The sequence below is a fragment of the Squalius cephalus genome, assembly GCF_949319135.1.
Source record: "Squalius cephalus genome assembly, chromosome: 17".
In the NCBI taxonomy this organism is placed as follows: Eukaryota; Metazoa; Chordata; class Actinopteri; order Cypriniformes; family Leuciscidae; genus Squalius; species Squalius cephalus.
In genome coordinates, this window is record NC_137138.1 from 7,693,048 (window position 1) to 7,711,281 (window position 18,234).

Genomic DNA, 18,234 nt, shown 5'->3' on the forward strand with positions numbered 1-18,234 from the left:
GGTAGTTATTAGGGTCAAATCTGTCTCCGTTTTTATGGATTGGGGTAATAAGACCTTTGTTCCAGATGTTGGGGAATATACCTAAACTCAGGATGATATTGAAGAGCTTTAGAATGGCTAATTTGAATTTGTGGTCTGTGTATTTAATCATTTCATTTAGGATGCCATCGACACCACAGGCTTTTTGCAATTTCAGGGTTTGTATCTTGTCTAAGAGTTCAGCTAGTGTCATTGGAGAGTCTAAGGGGTTCTGGTAGTCTTTGATGGTTGATTCTAAAACCCTTAGTTTGTCATACAGGGCATTTTGTTCCTGATTTTTGTTTATATCACTAAAGAGGTTGGAGAAGTGGTTCATCCAAACATCTCCATTCTGGATGGCTAGTTCTTGATGGTAAGTTTTGTTTAGTGTCTTCCAATGTTTCCAGAAGTGGTTGGATTCTAAGGATTCTTCAATTCTTCAATTGAAGAATTCAATTCAATTCTTCGATTCTTCAATCTCTCTCTGTCTCTGTCTCTCTCTCTCTCTCTCTGTCTCTCTCTGTCTCTCTCTGTCTCTCTCTGTCTCTCTGTCTCTGTCTCTCTCTCTCTCTCTCTCTCTCTCTCTCTCTCTCTCTCTCTCTCTCTGTCTCTCTCTCTCTCTCTCTCTCTCTCTGTATCAGACTTATCACACAATGTCCCTTTTGATGTTTGAACACTGAAATGTTCTCGAGTAGTTCATTATTGAACAGGTTTTCAAATATGACCCATCAATAAGTATTTAAGCATTTATAAATATTGTAGTGTTTTGTGCATAAGAATTATAGATGTTCTTGAGAAGTGAAGTGTGTCTCTTTTTAATGTTTCCTGTTACGTTTTTTTACATTTTCAACATTCTTTAGTGTGTAACGTTTCTGTTTGAGCATTAAAAACTTGTCTGCAAAGTTACAAAGCACAAAGTCACTCCAGCGAGAGTTATTCTCTTTATCAGTGTGAACGCCTTGATTGTAGTCTTGAGGTTATTCTGGGAACGAATACGTCACAATATTCCTCATTAAAAAAATTCCCACCCAAGGCATACGCAAAATAAAGAACTGATAAGAAAGTAAATGTGTACCTTGAAATACAATGTAAGTCGCTTTGGATAAAAGCGTCTGCCAAATGCATAAATGTAAAAATGTAAACGTAAAGGGGCAAGGATGGTTGAGTTGCGATAGTAGTGCTGAAACTCGAGATTATGGTAAGAGGCGTGACATTTCCCAAACAAATTTGAAGCGGTTGACCAATCACAACACACTGGTCCAGCTGACCAATCAGAGCACATTGTGCTTTTCAGAAGGAGGGGCTTCATAGAGACAGGAGCTAAACAGAGTGTTACTGACAGACTGGGAAGAGAGGAGCTGCAAAATATGTGCAAAATGATGCATTAAAAAAATAAATAAAAACTATTCTTTTTGATCCCAAAAACAAAATCAAGACTTTGTAAAAGGGCATAATTGGTCCCCTTTAAATATGTAGGTTGATTTTGCAGTTATTCATTTGGCTAGTGAACTCCAACAAATAGTTCAATTGTGTGTGTATGTGTGTGTGTGATCTTGACAGGAAGCTGAAGAATGGGAAAGCTGCAAATGACGAATCCAGATCCGGAAGTGAATCAGACTCTGAGAGCTCCTCGTCAGAGAGCTCGTCTGAATCCGGATCAGAATCTGAACTGGATTCAAATTCAGACTCGGGAACAGATCAGAAGAGAAAAACAAAGTCTAAAACTGTCCAGTCCAAACCGGTTACAAAAGTTAGTACAAGAGAGTACTAACAATTCTGAATATGAAGTTCTTCTGCATATTAACATGTATGTGTGTAACATCTGCCATCCATGTTTTAACTTTAATGTTTGTGTGTATGTTCAGCTGGCTGAGAAGAAGGAAGTGTCTCTCCTTGACCTGGACGACTGTAAGTTTGACTTGAGTAAAATTGAGGCATTTGATTGTTTTGTAATAGAATGGTTATTTCCCAAACCCTACTGTCTACATACAGGTTTCAGAACTAAAAATCTGATTAATTTTCCCCATCGGGAAATAGATTTTTAATGATAAATTACAAACCTTTAAAGACAGCCCTATTGTGAGCTGTGAAGTTGTTAATCGATTTTATATGGTTTTGTTGAAGACATCAGCCTGGATTATTTCAACTTATTTTATAAATAATCATGTTTAACATCAGAATTCCTGGGGAAAAAAATTACATTAGCCATGATTCTGCAAGGACGTCTCCACCAATCAGAGAATTACAGCGAGAAAATTACAAAATCTCATTACCAAAATTTTTTCTCATTACATAAAGAAAATCCACGACATAACCTCATAATTAAACCTCATGCTTTGCACAGGCTATTTAAGACAGTTTTGGCTATAACTCAATGACAAATGCTAGACTAGACACTAGGTTGGCAGCTCATTCAGTGAGTTGAAATGTTCCAGTTGTAGTCCTGAAAGCCAGCGTTAAAACGAGGGGGTCTCGCTTCCCCTGTCTCTCACTGTACTTGGGTCTGCCCTGGGTGTGACGTGGGTTCTCTTTGCCTGATTGCTTCTGGATCATCATATTTAACTTTTCATTGATTTAGTTCTTTGCAAAACCCGAAGACAGATGTAAAGGTTGACCCATAGTCAAAAAATAAAAATGGTGAGGTGACGATATGGGTTTTAATGTTGTTGTTTTTGTATTTGCAGTCTCTCCCGTGCCAGTGACCACAGCCAAGAGCTCCATCCTGTCTCCTAGTCTTCTGTCTGACCTGCAGGGGCTCTCTCTCTCACCTGGCGCATCAGCCTTACAGGTGTGTGTGTGTGTGTGTGTGTGTGTGTGTGTCCTTTTTCTGACTTTTTGTGGGTAGCTCTCTGGCATACTTCATTCTGATTGGTCATGGAGTTATAAGTATCAAAATGACTGCTAAAGTGTATATTTATTTGGCTTAGTTTTTCCGCTGTGTTCCGCCCAATAAGTTCTAGATGGAAGCCGTCTGATTTTTTTGGGAAGGATTGGTAAATCCCTGAGCATTTGAATACACAAATATTTTCATAATAACATGAGCTGACTGGAAGCTTGATTGATATTCAGAAAGCTAAGCAAGCGCTGCTTTGTTTATGGTTTCTGCAGTCCTAGTTTCAGTTTCCCTTTTTGAAGGACAAAAAATAGACTACAAGCTGATATAGACAGATATTTACTTACACGCAGGAACGCATGTGCTAATCGACAGTAGCCTTTAGTCCTTTTGGTGTGTTCAAGCGCAGCTTTTTGGCCGATGCGACAACACAGTTGGCTTTCGTCACCGCTAGTTCTTTGACGTCGGCTTGGTGTGTCCCGGGCTTAACTGTATATTCATTCTGTTTGGGTTTATTTTGCATTAATGACCGACTGACTGTACGTACCTCTTCCTTTTTGTCATTTCCTTTCCAGTCTTTTATTTGTGTCCGTCTTGGATGTTCTTTGTTTCTTTGTCCTGTTGTGCTATAGATTGGTTTTTCATTGCCTTCCCTCTTTCTTCTCCACCAATGTGTGTCCAGTGTGTGTGTGTGTGTTGTCAGCGTATGTGATTGTTGACCTTTTGCAGTATGAAGGCTCCTTCCTCTCCCGCGAGAGCCTTGTGTCAGGGAGAGAGGGATGTCAAGAGAGCGAGAGGGAGGGAGAGATGTCACTGAGAGATGAATGAAGCATGTGTGGTCATTTCTTCTCAAATACTATCTGTGTCTTTCTCTTTTAGGATTGACACATGAACTGTAATATCCCTGCGGCCCACAGACACCTCCTGACAATAACACACACACTCTATACGCGTGTTTATAGACCAGCACTGCTGTCATATTTCAACCCAAAGATTCTTAGTGGGATCTGGACCTTGATCTTATTGTTTGTTATACTTTGTGTAGTTTTACACTTTCCTTTGCTCAGAAAGACATCACTAACTCTATGCGTACATTTTTTGTGTTGAAAGGAGAATTGAATGTTTTTTTACATCGTAAACACGTCGGCACCTATTTAAAAATAACAGTTAATAAATGCTAATGAGTAACTGGCATTTCAGACACATTATGGCTTGCTACAATACTGTTCAAGAGTTTGAGGTTGGTAAGATATTTTCTACATATTTTACAAACATCTCTAATGTTTAACAAGGCTGCATTTATATGATCTAAATACTTATACAAACTACTTAATAAAATATTATTAGTATTTAAAAGAACTGTGTATTATTTTTAAATATTTTAAAATGTCATTTATTCCTGTGATCAAAGCTGAATTTTCAGCATCATTTTTCCAGTCTTCAGTGTCACATGATCCTTCAGAAATCATTCTAATATGATGATTTGCTGCTCAAGAAACATTTCATGTTATCAATGTTGAAAACAGTGATGCATTTATCAGGGTTTCTTGTAGAATAGTAAGTTAAAAAGAACAACATTTATTTTTAAAATATACATTTTTGTAACATTATAAATGCCTTTACTGTCACTTTTTATCAGTTCAATGCATCCTTGCTGAATAATTGTTTTTCTTTTTCTATAAAAAAAGTACTGACCCCCAACTTTTGAAAGTTAGTACTACACTAACTGTACTTTTTTAATTTTTCGGGTTCTAACGAAAATAGCCACTTGTCCAAACATATTAGTAGACTTGAAGTAATTGTTGTGTAAACTGCTTCAGATCAGTTTTTCAGAGATTTTCAGAACTGGCTTTTGGCAGAATAACAAAAGTGCACAGCTTCCAAAATCTAATGACAGACTTGTCAGTTGACACTAAGTTCTGCCCTCCTTGGTTACTGTTGTTCCCTCAGACGAGCATTCCATAGGAATGATTTGGAGATTTCCAGGAACAGTGTAATTTTCAGTAAAACATTACCTTAGAAAGAGCTTAAAATTGATTTAATATTTGATATTAAAATTGATATTTTTACTTTGGCTGGAAATAATAGAGAGATGCAGTGGAGTGATTTAAAAACTGTTAAGACTGAATTAGAATCGAGACTAATGCTTTTTACTGTTAACCAAAAATAATATGTGTTTAAAACTATCTGAACACACAGATCCTCATTAGAGAAAGAACAAAAAGCTTGTGGAGAAAATGATAGCAACAGTAATGGGTAGGATCAGTCAGTAATGATTTTAAGGCAGGGCTCAGCGAAGGGTTGTTAATGCATATTTTCTTTTTTCAAAATATCTTACATATTGTGTAAAACAAGTTTTCTATTAATTTCATTCAAACTAATTTATAGTTTTGTGTACATCCCAATTTCTGACTTTAAATTATATTGTATCATATAATGCACCAAAAAAGTATACAAAGGTCATACTAAAATATTACCTTCAGAATACGAGCATGCTATTAAACTACGAACACTGACAGCACTGTGGTCAAACTATGATTGCTGATAACGCTCGATCCTTGAGATCCTTGAAAGAAAACTTTTAAACTTCCATCTGACAGAATTCCTATTCTCCTCCTGTCCATCACTGCAGGGTTGCCCCGGCGACCTGTATCACCGTGTTGGGCGGGTGCTTTGATTGACAGGCTCGTCAGGACCGGGCCGCCGCGCAGCTAGAAGCTGTTAGGCACAGGTCATTAGAATACTACCCACGAGCCTCGGCGGGCAGGCTAATCAGAGCTGAAATAAAGGGTGAGATTGAGAGAAAGAGAAAGGGCTTATTTAAAGTCAATGCTATGCATAAATACATTACAGGCCGCTATAATCTTAGTCACGGTGGATAAACCTCATCTCTCTCGCTCGCACATACATGCATTCAAACGTGGTCATTTATTATGGTGTGTCACGTCACACAGCTGGTCTTTCTTAGCCGCGTGCATGCAGATGTATGAAAATATATTCATGTGACACGGCCGCGTGTGGGTGTGTGTGACTTCGGCAGGCACGGGTACGGATGAAATAACGGTGTGTGAAATAGAGAGACACTCCAATGCATTCTGGGATGGTTAGCAGCGGTATTTAGCCGATCCGGGGTCAGTGTGCGAACTATCTGCCTCGGCTCCTCCCGTTTCTAATAACATTTTGACATGCGGATCTGCTCTGAAATACTGTTTAAGCTCGCGCCGGGGGAGCCGGCTGATAACTTTTCATTCATAATTAGCGCAGGGCGAATGGGGGCCGAATGCGGGGCGTTGGAGGGAAATTGAACTGTCAGTGTAGGGCGAGCGGGGGGCGAACGAGGGCGAGCGCGGGCTGGGGGGCGTTTGACCCCATCACAATCCGGGGGCCGCGTCATAATTTGTTCATTTGGTGCCCATCAGCCGGCTGGCGTTGCCGCGGTGACCCTGTTCTTCTCGGAGCACGCTCAGTGCCGTCCTCATTATGACTCAGCAGCAAGGTAGAAACGCACGTGGAGACTCGTGCTGTCAATCACATGTGCTTACACATTTTAGCGTTTTTCTTGTGCAGTAGGACAGTTTTGATTTGATTTTTGTGTCATTTCAGTATTTTCCTCAGGATTTTTTGGGACTTTGGTTTGGTGGAGCTCAGATTTTCTAGGGGGGTCTATGGACATGGTCCCATGGAGTTGTTTTTTAAATGTGGATATATAAAGTTAAATGCATCAATCTGGTGCACTTTGAAAGCAAAATTAAGAGTTCCAACCCCTTTTCAGTGACCGAATTTAACGGAGTAAAAATAAAAGTCTTTGCATTGACATTGACTAGACTTTAAAGACTCAATACAGGGTTAGTAGTTTACTAAAACTAAAATTAAAACCATAAAAACTTTCTTTACTTGAAATGAAATCAAATAAAAAAAATAATATTTCAGCTTGTTGCCAAGGCGTCATCTCTCTTTTAACTATGTACTTAAATAACTGAAACTAAAACTCAAATTAAAGTTTTAAAATGAAACTGAAAATATAAAAATAAAAACAAATTCAAAATATGAATAAAAACTATAATAGTATCTCTATTATATTATGATGCTATAATTTCACTGACCTCTTTTTTTTAGTTGTTTTAGTTTAGTGATTGTCTCAGTCCACATCACATTCACACTAGTGTTTTTAGGAGGCCAAACAATTGAATATAATAAAAACAAATAATGTTATAATATTATATCTAAGATTGACATATACTATTGTAATACATCTGCTCTGTAAAATAAAAAAAATATTCCATAATAGCTATATTAATAACTATTTTACTTTACATTAGTACAATTACAGTACTTAAGTCTTAATTTCTTTACTCGAGTTAAACCCTCAAGCTTTTATTTTGGCGTATATCTGCAGAGAAACGTTTGTGTGTTCATTTGAGAGCAGGTTTATAAACTCTTTTTTTTTTTTTTATTAATTTTTTCAGGTTTACCTGTCCACAATTTATTTTTTTATTATGCGAATGAGAAAATAAACCTGCATGTTGCATTCCCAAATGGACGTCGAAGGGATAGTTCATCCAAAAATGAAAATTCTGTCATCATTTACTTGCTCTCATGTCGTTCCAAACCGAAAGACTTTCATTCATCTTCGGAACACAAATGAAGATGTTTTTTGATGAAATCTGAAAGCTTTCATTTTGACCCTTCATAGACGGCTACACAACTACCACTTTGATGCTTCAAAAAGTTCACAAAGAGATCACAACACTAATCCATATGAAATGAGCGGTTCAGTCCAAATTTTCTGAAGAGACCCGATCGCTTTATATGATGAACCTTTAAGCACATGCAGAGATTGAGTTCGCAGCATTTTCTGTGATGCAAGCCACTCTGAGATGCTTAAAACACTGGATCATGAGCTGCTCTGTTGTAAATGAACAAACTATATGCTTAATTAAATTGTAGCCATTTGTGTGCCATATGGCAGATTTGATTTTAGTTTGATAGATTGGCCGATGCTTTGCCAAAGCAATGGCGCAAAACACAACGTTAGATGCTTTGCACGTGTTGCCATTCTGAGTTTTGCTACACAAATGAAACTCACTCGTATTCCTTTACGTTTATTTTACAGCCTTCAATATTAATCACTGTGACTTTTAACATTCGACAGGATCAATGCTTGCACTCACACCTCGCCATTTCACCAAATGACATTTTTCTCTTGCAGACAGTCTCATAAACAAATGAATTAGATTTCAAACAGCAATAGAAAATAGATTTTTAATTCTCTCTGCTGAATGTCCCCCTGTCCTCCGTTTATCCTTCTTTTCCCTCCTCTGCTTTTCTTTCTCTCTCTCTCCCTCTTTATCCCGGCTGGCGGATGTGTTTTGCATCTGTCAGCAGAATTGGGCGGCAGCTGGACAGAGAGGATGCTGGGATATGTGAAGGTGACTAGAGCGAGTTGTCATCCATCACTGAGGTTTCCTTTAAGCTCATCCATAATAGAGCCCCTCAATCAAGCTCCCCTTCACACAGGAGACATGTCCGAGTGTGTGTGCGTGCGTGTGTGTGCGAGACGGTGCGGTCAAGGTTACTCTTTTCTTTCGGTTATTTACTCTTCCACCGCCCAGCGGAGTTGACCACTTTATAGGACGTGTGTGTTATATTGGTGATCATAAGCGATGTGTTGTATATTGGCTCGTCCAGTCCTTGAGGACACTGACAGGAGCGGTTATCATGAAATGGTGGACACAACACAACCCGCGTATTTCTGTGTGGTAAATCTGACGCTGTAAACATTATGGCTACTTTTATCAACACAGACCGGCTTGACAACTCCAAAAGCACGGCTGTAAATTTATGTTGTGTGAATGCGTGTGTGTTTTGGTAGGAAGCTTACAAAAGGATATGGCACGTCTAAAGGTGCTTTCAACTTCACGTGCTCAAGTAACGCTATTTCAGATAAACCAACTCATTCGTACTGTCAGGTTTTCAAAGCAATTCTATTTTGGTTTGTCTAGTTTCAGTTGCGCCATCCGTCATGGTGATTGTAGGTGATGTGCAGGCCCGTACAGAAGCTCTGCAATTATTTTATTAAATAATTGTATATTAAATAATAGGTTCATTTAATTGGTATTTAAATGTATATCAAAATAAACAATATAAATACTAATAATTAAAATAATTAAAAATAAAATAAATTCAAATAATGTAATATTATTGATCTGTATTTTGTCATGTTAATATCAAGTTAAAATATTGAAACCATATCAACAATTTTTTTTATCTGTTTTATGAAAACAAATGTATCTATTTTTAATATTATTTAATAATAATATTTGATCAAACTACAATATTTTATAACATTTTCAGCTGTTAGTATGAGTAAATAGTAGTTTTTTTGTTGTTGTTGTTTTAGCTCAATTTAACACATTTTACCATATTTAAATCATCTTTTCTTTCTCTGCAAAATCAGAACAAATATATTTTTTTATTCGGTCCTGGTGTTGGTGTGTCTTAATGTTAAAAATTTTAAAGTGGTGAAAACAGTACCGGTCCGCAAACAGAGCCTTGAGGCACTTCAGGAATCAGAACCTGAAAGGATGCAACTGTTCATTGCACATTTGTAGTTTATTTCCATTGCACTATTTTTTAGCTTTTATAACATCCGGTATCACTCTATGAGAGGACTCCAGTATTGGGTTGCAGATGGAATCCATAGCTCAGTTGGGATTGCTGTTGTTGAAGACCGAGCCGCAGCCAATAAATAAATTGCAGGCAGAAATGTCATCCCTGTCCAGGTGTTCAGGAGTGCTGTGTAGAGCCAGAAAACTGCCATCAGCCGCCAATCTGTTCTGCTGTCACACGAGGTAGAGAGAATCCAGAGAGTCAGGAGTAATGCATTGAGACGTCAGTGGTCTTTCCACACTCGTCATATCGATGGCAGCCGGTGTCACAGGACGCAATTCAGGCATGACGATTGGCCTTTCTTTTCTTTGGGCCATTACAGATTTTTCTTTTTAAATCAAACTATTGTAATAATGTGTGAATGTTTGTGATAAGGGATGCACTAAGAGACTTTTTTTTGCTGAAACAATTGTGGATGATTATTTTTATTTTGTTGCTGAGAGTGGATATAATGGTTATATGTGATGTGAGTAAGATTTTTTTTTTTTAAAGAAATTAATACTTTTTTTCAGCAAAGATGCATTAAATTGATAAAAATGACAGTAAAAACATTTGAAATGTTACAAAGATTTATATGTCAAATAAATACTTTTGAACTCTATTCATCAAAGAATCCTAAAAAGAAATGGTCTCCACAAAAATACTAAGCAGTTTTCAACATTGATGAGAATAATAAGAAATGTTTCTTGAGCAGCAAATCAGCATATTCAAATGATTTCTGAAGGATCATGTGACACTGAAGACTAAAGTTATGATGCTTTGGTATGATCTCGCTCTTTATGTAAAGTCAGTAAAGTCACTCCCGAAATTTAAGGCCATGTTAAAAGCAAATATTTTAAAGACTTCCTGGGCATCTTCATGATGGGTGTTTAAACATTACCTTGTCTATGTTCTGTGCGTTTTCTTCTTCTCTGTACTCCTTATTTTTGTGTCTTTTAGTGATTGTGAAGCACTTTTGGCAACAGCTGTTGCATTAAATGTGATATATATATATATATATATATATATATATATATATATATATATATATATATATATATATATATATATATATATAGCGGAGGAAGATGGATGGATATATATATAAATATAAATGAATGAATGAAAATTCAGCTTTGCAATGCATCACAGGAATAAATTAAATTTGAAAATATATTCAAATAGAAAACTATTACTTTAAATTATAATAATATTTCACAATATAACTGTTTTTACAATATTAATGTATTTTTAATCAAATAAATGCAGCCTTGGTGAGGAGAAGATGTTTAAAGCGGTGAAAACATTACCGGTCCGCAAACAGAGCCTTGAGGAATCACAATATGAAAGGAGGCAATTTTTCATTACACATTTTTAGTTTATTTCCATTGAACTATTTAAAAAAAAAAAAAAAGTTTTATTGATTTGAAAAAATATTTTTTATAACCGTAACTGATTCTAATATAGTTGAGCAACCTAATTAGTTTGATTTGGATAATAAAAGCTCTAATTATAGATTTTAACATTATGGAGATAACTGAATTTGGAGTGTTTTTTTGTATTTAACCAAGTGTTACTATAGGCGTTTTACCAAGGTTTCCCCTAATGTGTTCATAATGTAAATAGCCTTATGCCTCTCTTTCATCTTTATATGTATCTCAGAGATTTTACATTAAGATGAAAAGTTAAAACGTGGCTTAATAAGGTTTTTTAATAAGAAATGGGCTCAATTTGTATGTGTGCAAGTGAATGAATGCATGTACTGTACCTCCTCTCTTTTTCCCATGTCGCTCTGTGTGTACAAAGATGTTTTGATTGTGAACATTGACATTTTAAGCATGCTTAAGGTTTTTGATCAATTGTAAAAATAATGACTTTCATACAGGTTTTCACAAACACTTCTTTCATCTTCCATTGGTCAGAATTACATGTCACCTTTAAATAATTAGATCAACCTGTTTAAGACCACAGTATAGTCTTTATTATTACTTAGTACCACAAATTATCCAGAAGTCACTGCTGCTGATCATAATGACCAAATTTCTTTTTGATACATATTGTTCTTCCCATTTCTCATATCCTGGGCATGTTCGCAGGCGAGTTCTCCCGTGTTTGTGCCGGAAACCTCCCATGAGCTGCTCCACAGGATGACTGGTAAAGGTCTGTCCGCCCAGTACCGCTTCACCCGCCAGCCCTGTATCTATGGCAACAGCATGGTGTCCCTGCAGCTGACACTGAGCAACAACAGTGAGCAAGCCCTCGTGAACATCCACATCTCTGAGAAGAGTTCCAGCGGACAAAACATCCACCGCTTCAGCGCTATCGGTGAGCTTACCACGCCGTGTAATGCAAAGGAATAGCGTGGCATTCATAGCGTGAAAAATTGGACTTTCTTGCTTTTGTTTGAAATAAGAGTTTGAAGTATAAATCGTTCTGAAATTGATCACATTAAAACATAATCATGATCAAATATGATCACATTAAGGATAAACAGCCACGTTTGCATATCAATGCCTATTCAGCAACTACTACTACTTTTCCTCCCTCCAATCATCCCTCCAATCATCCATCCATCCCTCCATCCTATTCCTCCAATCATCCATCCATCCCTCCAATCAGCCCTCCATCTCTCTATCCCTCCAATCATCCATCATCCCTCCATCCTATTCCTCCAATCATCCATCATCCCTCCATCCTATTCCTCCAATCATCCCTCTATCCTATTCCTCCAATCATCCATCCATCCCTCCAATCATCTATCCATCCCTCCAATCTTCCATCCATCCATCCCTCCATCCTATTCCTCCAATCATCCATCCATCCCTCCAATCATCCCTCCATCCCTCTATCCCTCCAGACATCCCTCCATCTTATTCCTCCAATCATCCCTCCATCCTATTCCTCCAATCATCCCTCCATCCTATTTCTCCAATCATCCATCCATCCCTCTATCCCTCCAATTATCCATCCTTCCATTGTTGTTGTTTTTACATAGGATATTCTTATTGTTGTGTACATTGAGTATTACTATTGTCATATTTTGTTTATTTTTTATTATTATAGTTGTTTTTTACTTTGGGCATTTATTTATTTATTTATTGACTTATTATAAATATTTAAATTATATACTACATTTTATTAACATTGTGCATTTTATTAACACTGTGTAAGAAGGACTTTGCCTTCTTTTCACCCTTTAGTTTAATCTTTTTTCCCCTGAGATTGTCACGTAAACTTTAATTCAGTTCAGCTAATCACAAACCATCTAAATTTGATAGAATTCAGGAAAGCCATCCAGTTGTGTCTTATGTGTTTGGTAAATGTTAACAGATTTCTCCAGTACACACACATTCACATGTTCCTCTCTCTCCTTCAGCCCGTATTAATCCAGCTGATATGATTTCAGCCTGTGTATCGATTAGCAGAATCCTATCATCAGAACCAAACACACTCACATTCCCGATGTTTCTTTCTCTCTCACAAAACAGTTCTTAGTCATTCACAGGACAGGTTTGGGTTTTATAACATAAATTGAATCATGCTTGTGTTGGTAAAGCATCACAAAGATGAATTTCATGGCTGTGAAAGGAGGAGAAGAGATGAAGCTTCTTTCTATACTGTGCTTCACTTTCAAATTCAACTCTACACCAACTCTGGGCAGAGGAGCAGATATGTCCCTTCCTTCCTTCCTTCCTTCCTTCCTTCCTTCCTTCCTTTTCCTTCCTTCCTTCCTTCCTTCCTTCCTTCCTTCCTTCCTTCCTTCCTTCCTTCCTTCCTTCCTTCCTTCCTTCCTTCCTTCCTTCCTTCCTTCCTTCCTTCCTTCCTTCCTTCCTTCCTTCCTTCCTTCCTTCCTTCCTTCCTTCCTTCCTTCCTTCCTTCCTTCCTTTCCTTTCCTTTCCTTTCTAACTTACTTCCTTCCTTCCTTCCTTTCCTTTCCTTCCTAACTTCCTTCCTTCCTTCCTTTCCTTCATTTCCTCCCCTTCCTTCCTTCCTTCCTTCCTTCCTTTCCTTCATTTCCTCCCCTTCCTTCCTTCCTTCCTTCCTTTTGCACGATATTGAATAAAAATGCGATAACTCATTAAATAATGCGATGTTCAATATGCGATACGAAAATGCTTAAAGTGTGTAAAATAAACTTAAATTATATTTAAAATGATATAATCTACATGTGTTTCACATTCTTTTTGTGACAAGAAAACATCTCTACACCTTCTGAAAGTGAACAGCAGTGTTTTACTAAGAAGTGTTATTTTAACATCAGTGTAAACCACAGGGTTTAGGGTTTCAGGTAAGTGCACATTAGGTTTATTTAACAACAGAAAATGAATAATCAAATGTAAAAATAAAACGCTGCTTAGTCGTCACTGTATGAATTAAATATATACCGATTCTTATTAAAGCTACAAAAGTTATTCAGCCAAGAGCAGTGAGTGATTTTCTTTTTGACTTGTGTTCATGACCCCAGTTATTGCAAGCTGTTGCAATATGCATATTGTGATATATACATTTGCGATATTTCAATAATTTTGATATATTGTGCAGCCCTACTTCCTTCCTTCCTTCTTTGATATGTAAACATTGCTTTGCTTATGTTTTTGATTTTGTTTTTGACTGCATGCTGACAGATGTTTCTCTCCCTCTTCAGAGCGCTTGGAGCCGCAGGCGTCAGTAACGGTGTCCATGGGTGTGGACTTCAATGACTCCACACAGGCTGCACACTTCCAGCTATGGTAAGAGTTCACTGCATACTGCATATATATATGCCTCATACTCTATACAGCAAATCATATACATCGTTAAGAGGAACCAGAATCATTAAATCCCTTTCTATCTCTACCTTGAGTCAATCTGCTTTAGTGGAACTAAAACCCTTAGATCAGGTAGCGCTGACACGCCTGAGAATGAGGTATGATGGTGTTTGCTTTCCTAAAAAAACAGCATTCAGCAAAAGCATTAATAGACACTCACAATGCGTGCACAATATGATGCCGCTAGCATGTCATTATACAGATTAAATTACTGCTGTTCATTATCCTTACACAGGGCAAAATAAGACAAAATTAATTGTTCCCCTTTTCAATACGTTTTTAAAAAATAAATTATTACCGAATTGTGTGAATGGTAATAATATGCATTACATTTTTTTAATAATCTAATTTGGAGTGATTACACTTCCCCACAAAGCTTGTAATTGTTTTTTCTTTTTTCGATTACGCCGGAGGGTTTTGTGATCGATACAGTGAAATAGCCAGGCGTGAATAACATCACCATAAACAGCCGAGCCGGAGAGAGAGAGCGAGCAAGAGACCGGTAGATTATGTGTGCTAATGGAGCCAATGTGAGTTCAATGACATGGAGACGAGTGGGCACAGGTCAGGCCCGCACGCATGTCTGTGGCCCTAGACAAAAGCCGAGCTCATGGAGTCGGTTTAAGGAGGGATTCGGCCGCTCTCTATCACCGATACGTCAAGAGATTATGCCATATTAGAAAGAAATACCTGGATTTACTTTGCACGTTGATCCCTAGCCCGCTTATTTGGACTCTAAATCTTTTTCTAGCCTGTTTCCCCTCATCACCTGATCTCCGTGGTGACCCTGTTCTCCCACTCCTGGATTCACTCTTTATTGGCTTCCTATTTCCCAGCCTGCTGCTCTTCATGATGGGACTTTAATGTCAGATTTCAGTCTTTATCGGAGTACCTGACAGTCTTCTTTCCTTCAATAGGCCACAGACAGTGAGGATGCTAATCAGTACGAATATGAAAATAGAAATGCCTTTCATTCTCCCCTCTCCCTCCTTCTTTCTATCTGTCTTTCGGCTCTCTCCATCTGTGGATCAGTGATGATTGATCCAGTGGGATGGTAATAACAGTTCTGTTTCTCATCTAATTGACTACTTACAAAGAAAATTGGCAAACCTGACAATCAATAAGTTTATTCTTTTACTCTTTTGGGATGAGAGGGGGACCGAAAACAAAATAGATTGGGTTTTAGTCTCTCCTCATGGATGTAAAATGTTGTTACTACTTTAAAAAACTGTAAACAACTATTATAACTTACCTAAAATGTTTTACTGCTTTATCACATCAATTCCTTAGTTAAGATGAAATCAAAATTAACCAGATTTACTTTATTTGTACGTATTTCTGGTAATTATTTTCTCGTTACTGAGCTTAAGACGACATCAAGTTGTCATAAATACCATACATGTAATTATATAAGATGTATATGTATATATATATAAGATCTGTCATGTTTTTGAAAGACGTTTCTAATGTTCACCAAGACTGCATTTATTTGATAAAAAAAAAAAAAAAAAAAAAAATATATATATATATATATATATATATATATATATAAAACCATTCTTCGGCGTCTTCTATTTTTCTAGCATGAAGAATAAGACGCAAAAAAAGAACTTCAGAGTTATGAGGACATTGGATGTGTCTTGTGCGTCAGATCTTAAAGTGACAGCAGCCTAATAAACCCGCTGCTGCGATGTCTGTCATTAAGGATAATCAAAGAACAAAAGCTTTAATAAGTTTTAATAGATTATTCTATTTTTAATTTATCATTTATGTAGTGAAGTTTGTGAATTGTTTGATAACTTTATTGATTTTCTGTATATATCCTACCTGTTAGACACGAATTTTTTTCTGTAATTAATCGCAGCTTACATTGAAGTTTTAATATATTTTTATATTGTAATAATTTCACATTTAATCGCCAAATTAATGTAGAAACAACATACTGTTATTTTAAATATTAACAGTATGTTGTTTCTACATTAATTTGGCGATTAAATGTGAAATTATTACAATATAAAAATATATTAAAACTTCAATGTAAGGTGCGATTAATTACAGAAAAAAATTCAATTAATTAGTTAATTTTTTTAATCGATTGACAGCACTAAATATATATTACAGTTTAAAATAACTTGTCTCTTCTTCTCTTTTCTCTGGAAAACAATCCTTATATTTTTTCAGGATTTTCTTTTCAATAGTCAGCATTTATTTGAAATATAATTTCTTTGTAACACTTTAAAAGTTTATACGGTCACTTTTGATCAATTTAATGCATCCTTGTGGAGAATTCATTTCCAAAACTCTTTTACTGAGCACACACTTTTGAACAGTATTGTGTATATTTAGAAGGGAAACATGGGAAAAGATGGACAGGTGTGTAGTGACCTGATGGTTCTGTTCTCTCCTCCTTCAGTACTAAAGAAGATGAATTCAGCGTGTCCATCCAGCCTGCGGTAGGAGAGCTGCTGCTGCCCATCACAATGAGTGAAGCAGACTTCACCAAAGAGCAGGGTAATACAAACACCTCTTAGCACTTACAAACCACAACACTGCTGCTGTAAAAACCTACAAATAACACTTAAACACCTCAAAAATACAGCACTGTCTCTTAAAAACATCTACGGACCACTCTCAAACACCTCAAGAACATAGTACTCAGGGCTGGGTGATGCTCAATATTTAAACGCCATTTTAAGCCTATGCTTAGGGTGATATTTCCTCGGCGTCTTCTATTTTTCTAGCATGAAGAATCATAATATTTCCACCAAACAGCCATTATACCCAACTAGAATTAAAGTTTCAAAATCAAAATCTAGATAACGCTGTTTTCCACTCAGTGAACAAAAAGAAGAATGTTATTGTTTTTATGCATATAGTAATAAACATTGAGGCCCAGAGTCGACAAAACTCTTCAAACAAATGTTTCAATCAGAGTTTTGAACCAATTCGCTTAACCGATCATTTGATTCATGGATTTCCGTTGCTTTGACCTTACAAACGACGATAAGAGACTATATTAAAACATCTTTTCTTAACATTAAAAAATCAAAGGCCAAAAAAAAGCATGAAGTCATTGGAAAAGTCATGATGTTACTTTATTTAAATAATTGTGAATATATCATAAAAAAAAATCTATAAATTGGCCAGCCTAAACAGCATGTCTTAAAAAAACTCATATGCATGTGATCCGTTCCCATATTCACACACACATATGCGCTCCAGAGCTGCTTGGCCCAAACATGTTGGGAAAAGCAGAGACCCTCACACACCACTTTGAGTGTGTGCAGTGTTTAGTTGATGAACTGGCTGAGTGCTGGTGACAGGCGTGCACCGCTGAAAAACTCAAATAAAGCAGCTCTTTACATATAAATCTGGTTATTTAAACACACACACAATCTCTCATGTAATACTGTCCCCGCTCTTCGAACTGTCCCTCTGAATATAACCGCTGATGCAGAAAGCTCAGACAGCCAAATCTGACACACATATACTAAACATGTACACCGCGAGCATCTCCACTGAAGTTGTCCACGGAGATCTAGGTCTGACACGTGACCCGTTCTCCGCAGGAGCCTGGAGAAACTATTTTGCGGTGAATTAATTGATGTGAATGCGTTTATTTATTTATTTTTAAATCGGTTCTTTTAACTGTTTCTTGTCCTGAGTAATTTTTTCAATTTTAAAATGCTTTTTCCTGCCTGCTTACAATGGCTGCCTCCAAAATCACATACTCTTGAGTATGTACTTCTTTTGAAAAATTAATTACTTTGTAACCGTTCTATACAGTATGAATGTGTGTACTATGATACATCCATCATAGTCATTGTCAGTTGTGTTGCTGCCATTCACAACTCCTCTAAGCATAGTAAAGTGTCCATCAGAAGCACGCCTTTCCCTTACTGTTTTATAAAAAGTTTAAATTCTGAA

The 18,234-nt window shown here is 36.8% G+C and overlaps 1 protein-coding gene across 1 annotated transcript in view; it reads left to right on the plus strand.

Annotated features, from left to right (window-relative positions):
- Positions 1-18,234, plus strand: part of ap3b1a (adaptor related protein complex 3 subunit beta 1a) — a 59,041-nt gene that overhangs the window by 29,642 nt on the left and 11,165 nt on the right. The window contains exons 20-25 of the mRNA XM_079847957.1: positions 1,579-1,768; positions 1,884-1,926; positions 2,703-2,806; positions 11,596-11,824; positions 14,145-14,229; positions 16,721-16,818. Coding sequence (XP_079704083.1) covers positions 1,579-1,768; positions 1,884-1,926; positions 2,703-2,806; positions 11,596-11,824; positions 14,145-14,229; positions 16,721-16,818 — 749 coding nt within the window. The remainder of the gene's footprint in view (positions 1-1,578; positions 1,769-1,883; positions 1,927-2,702; positions 2,807-11,595; positions 11,825-14,144; positions 14,230-16,720; positions 16,819-18,234) is intronic.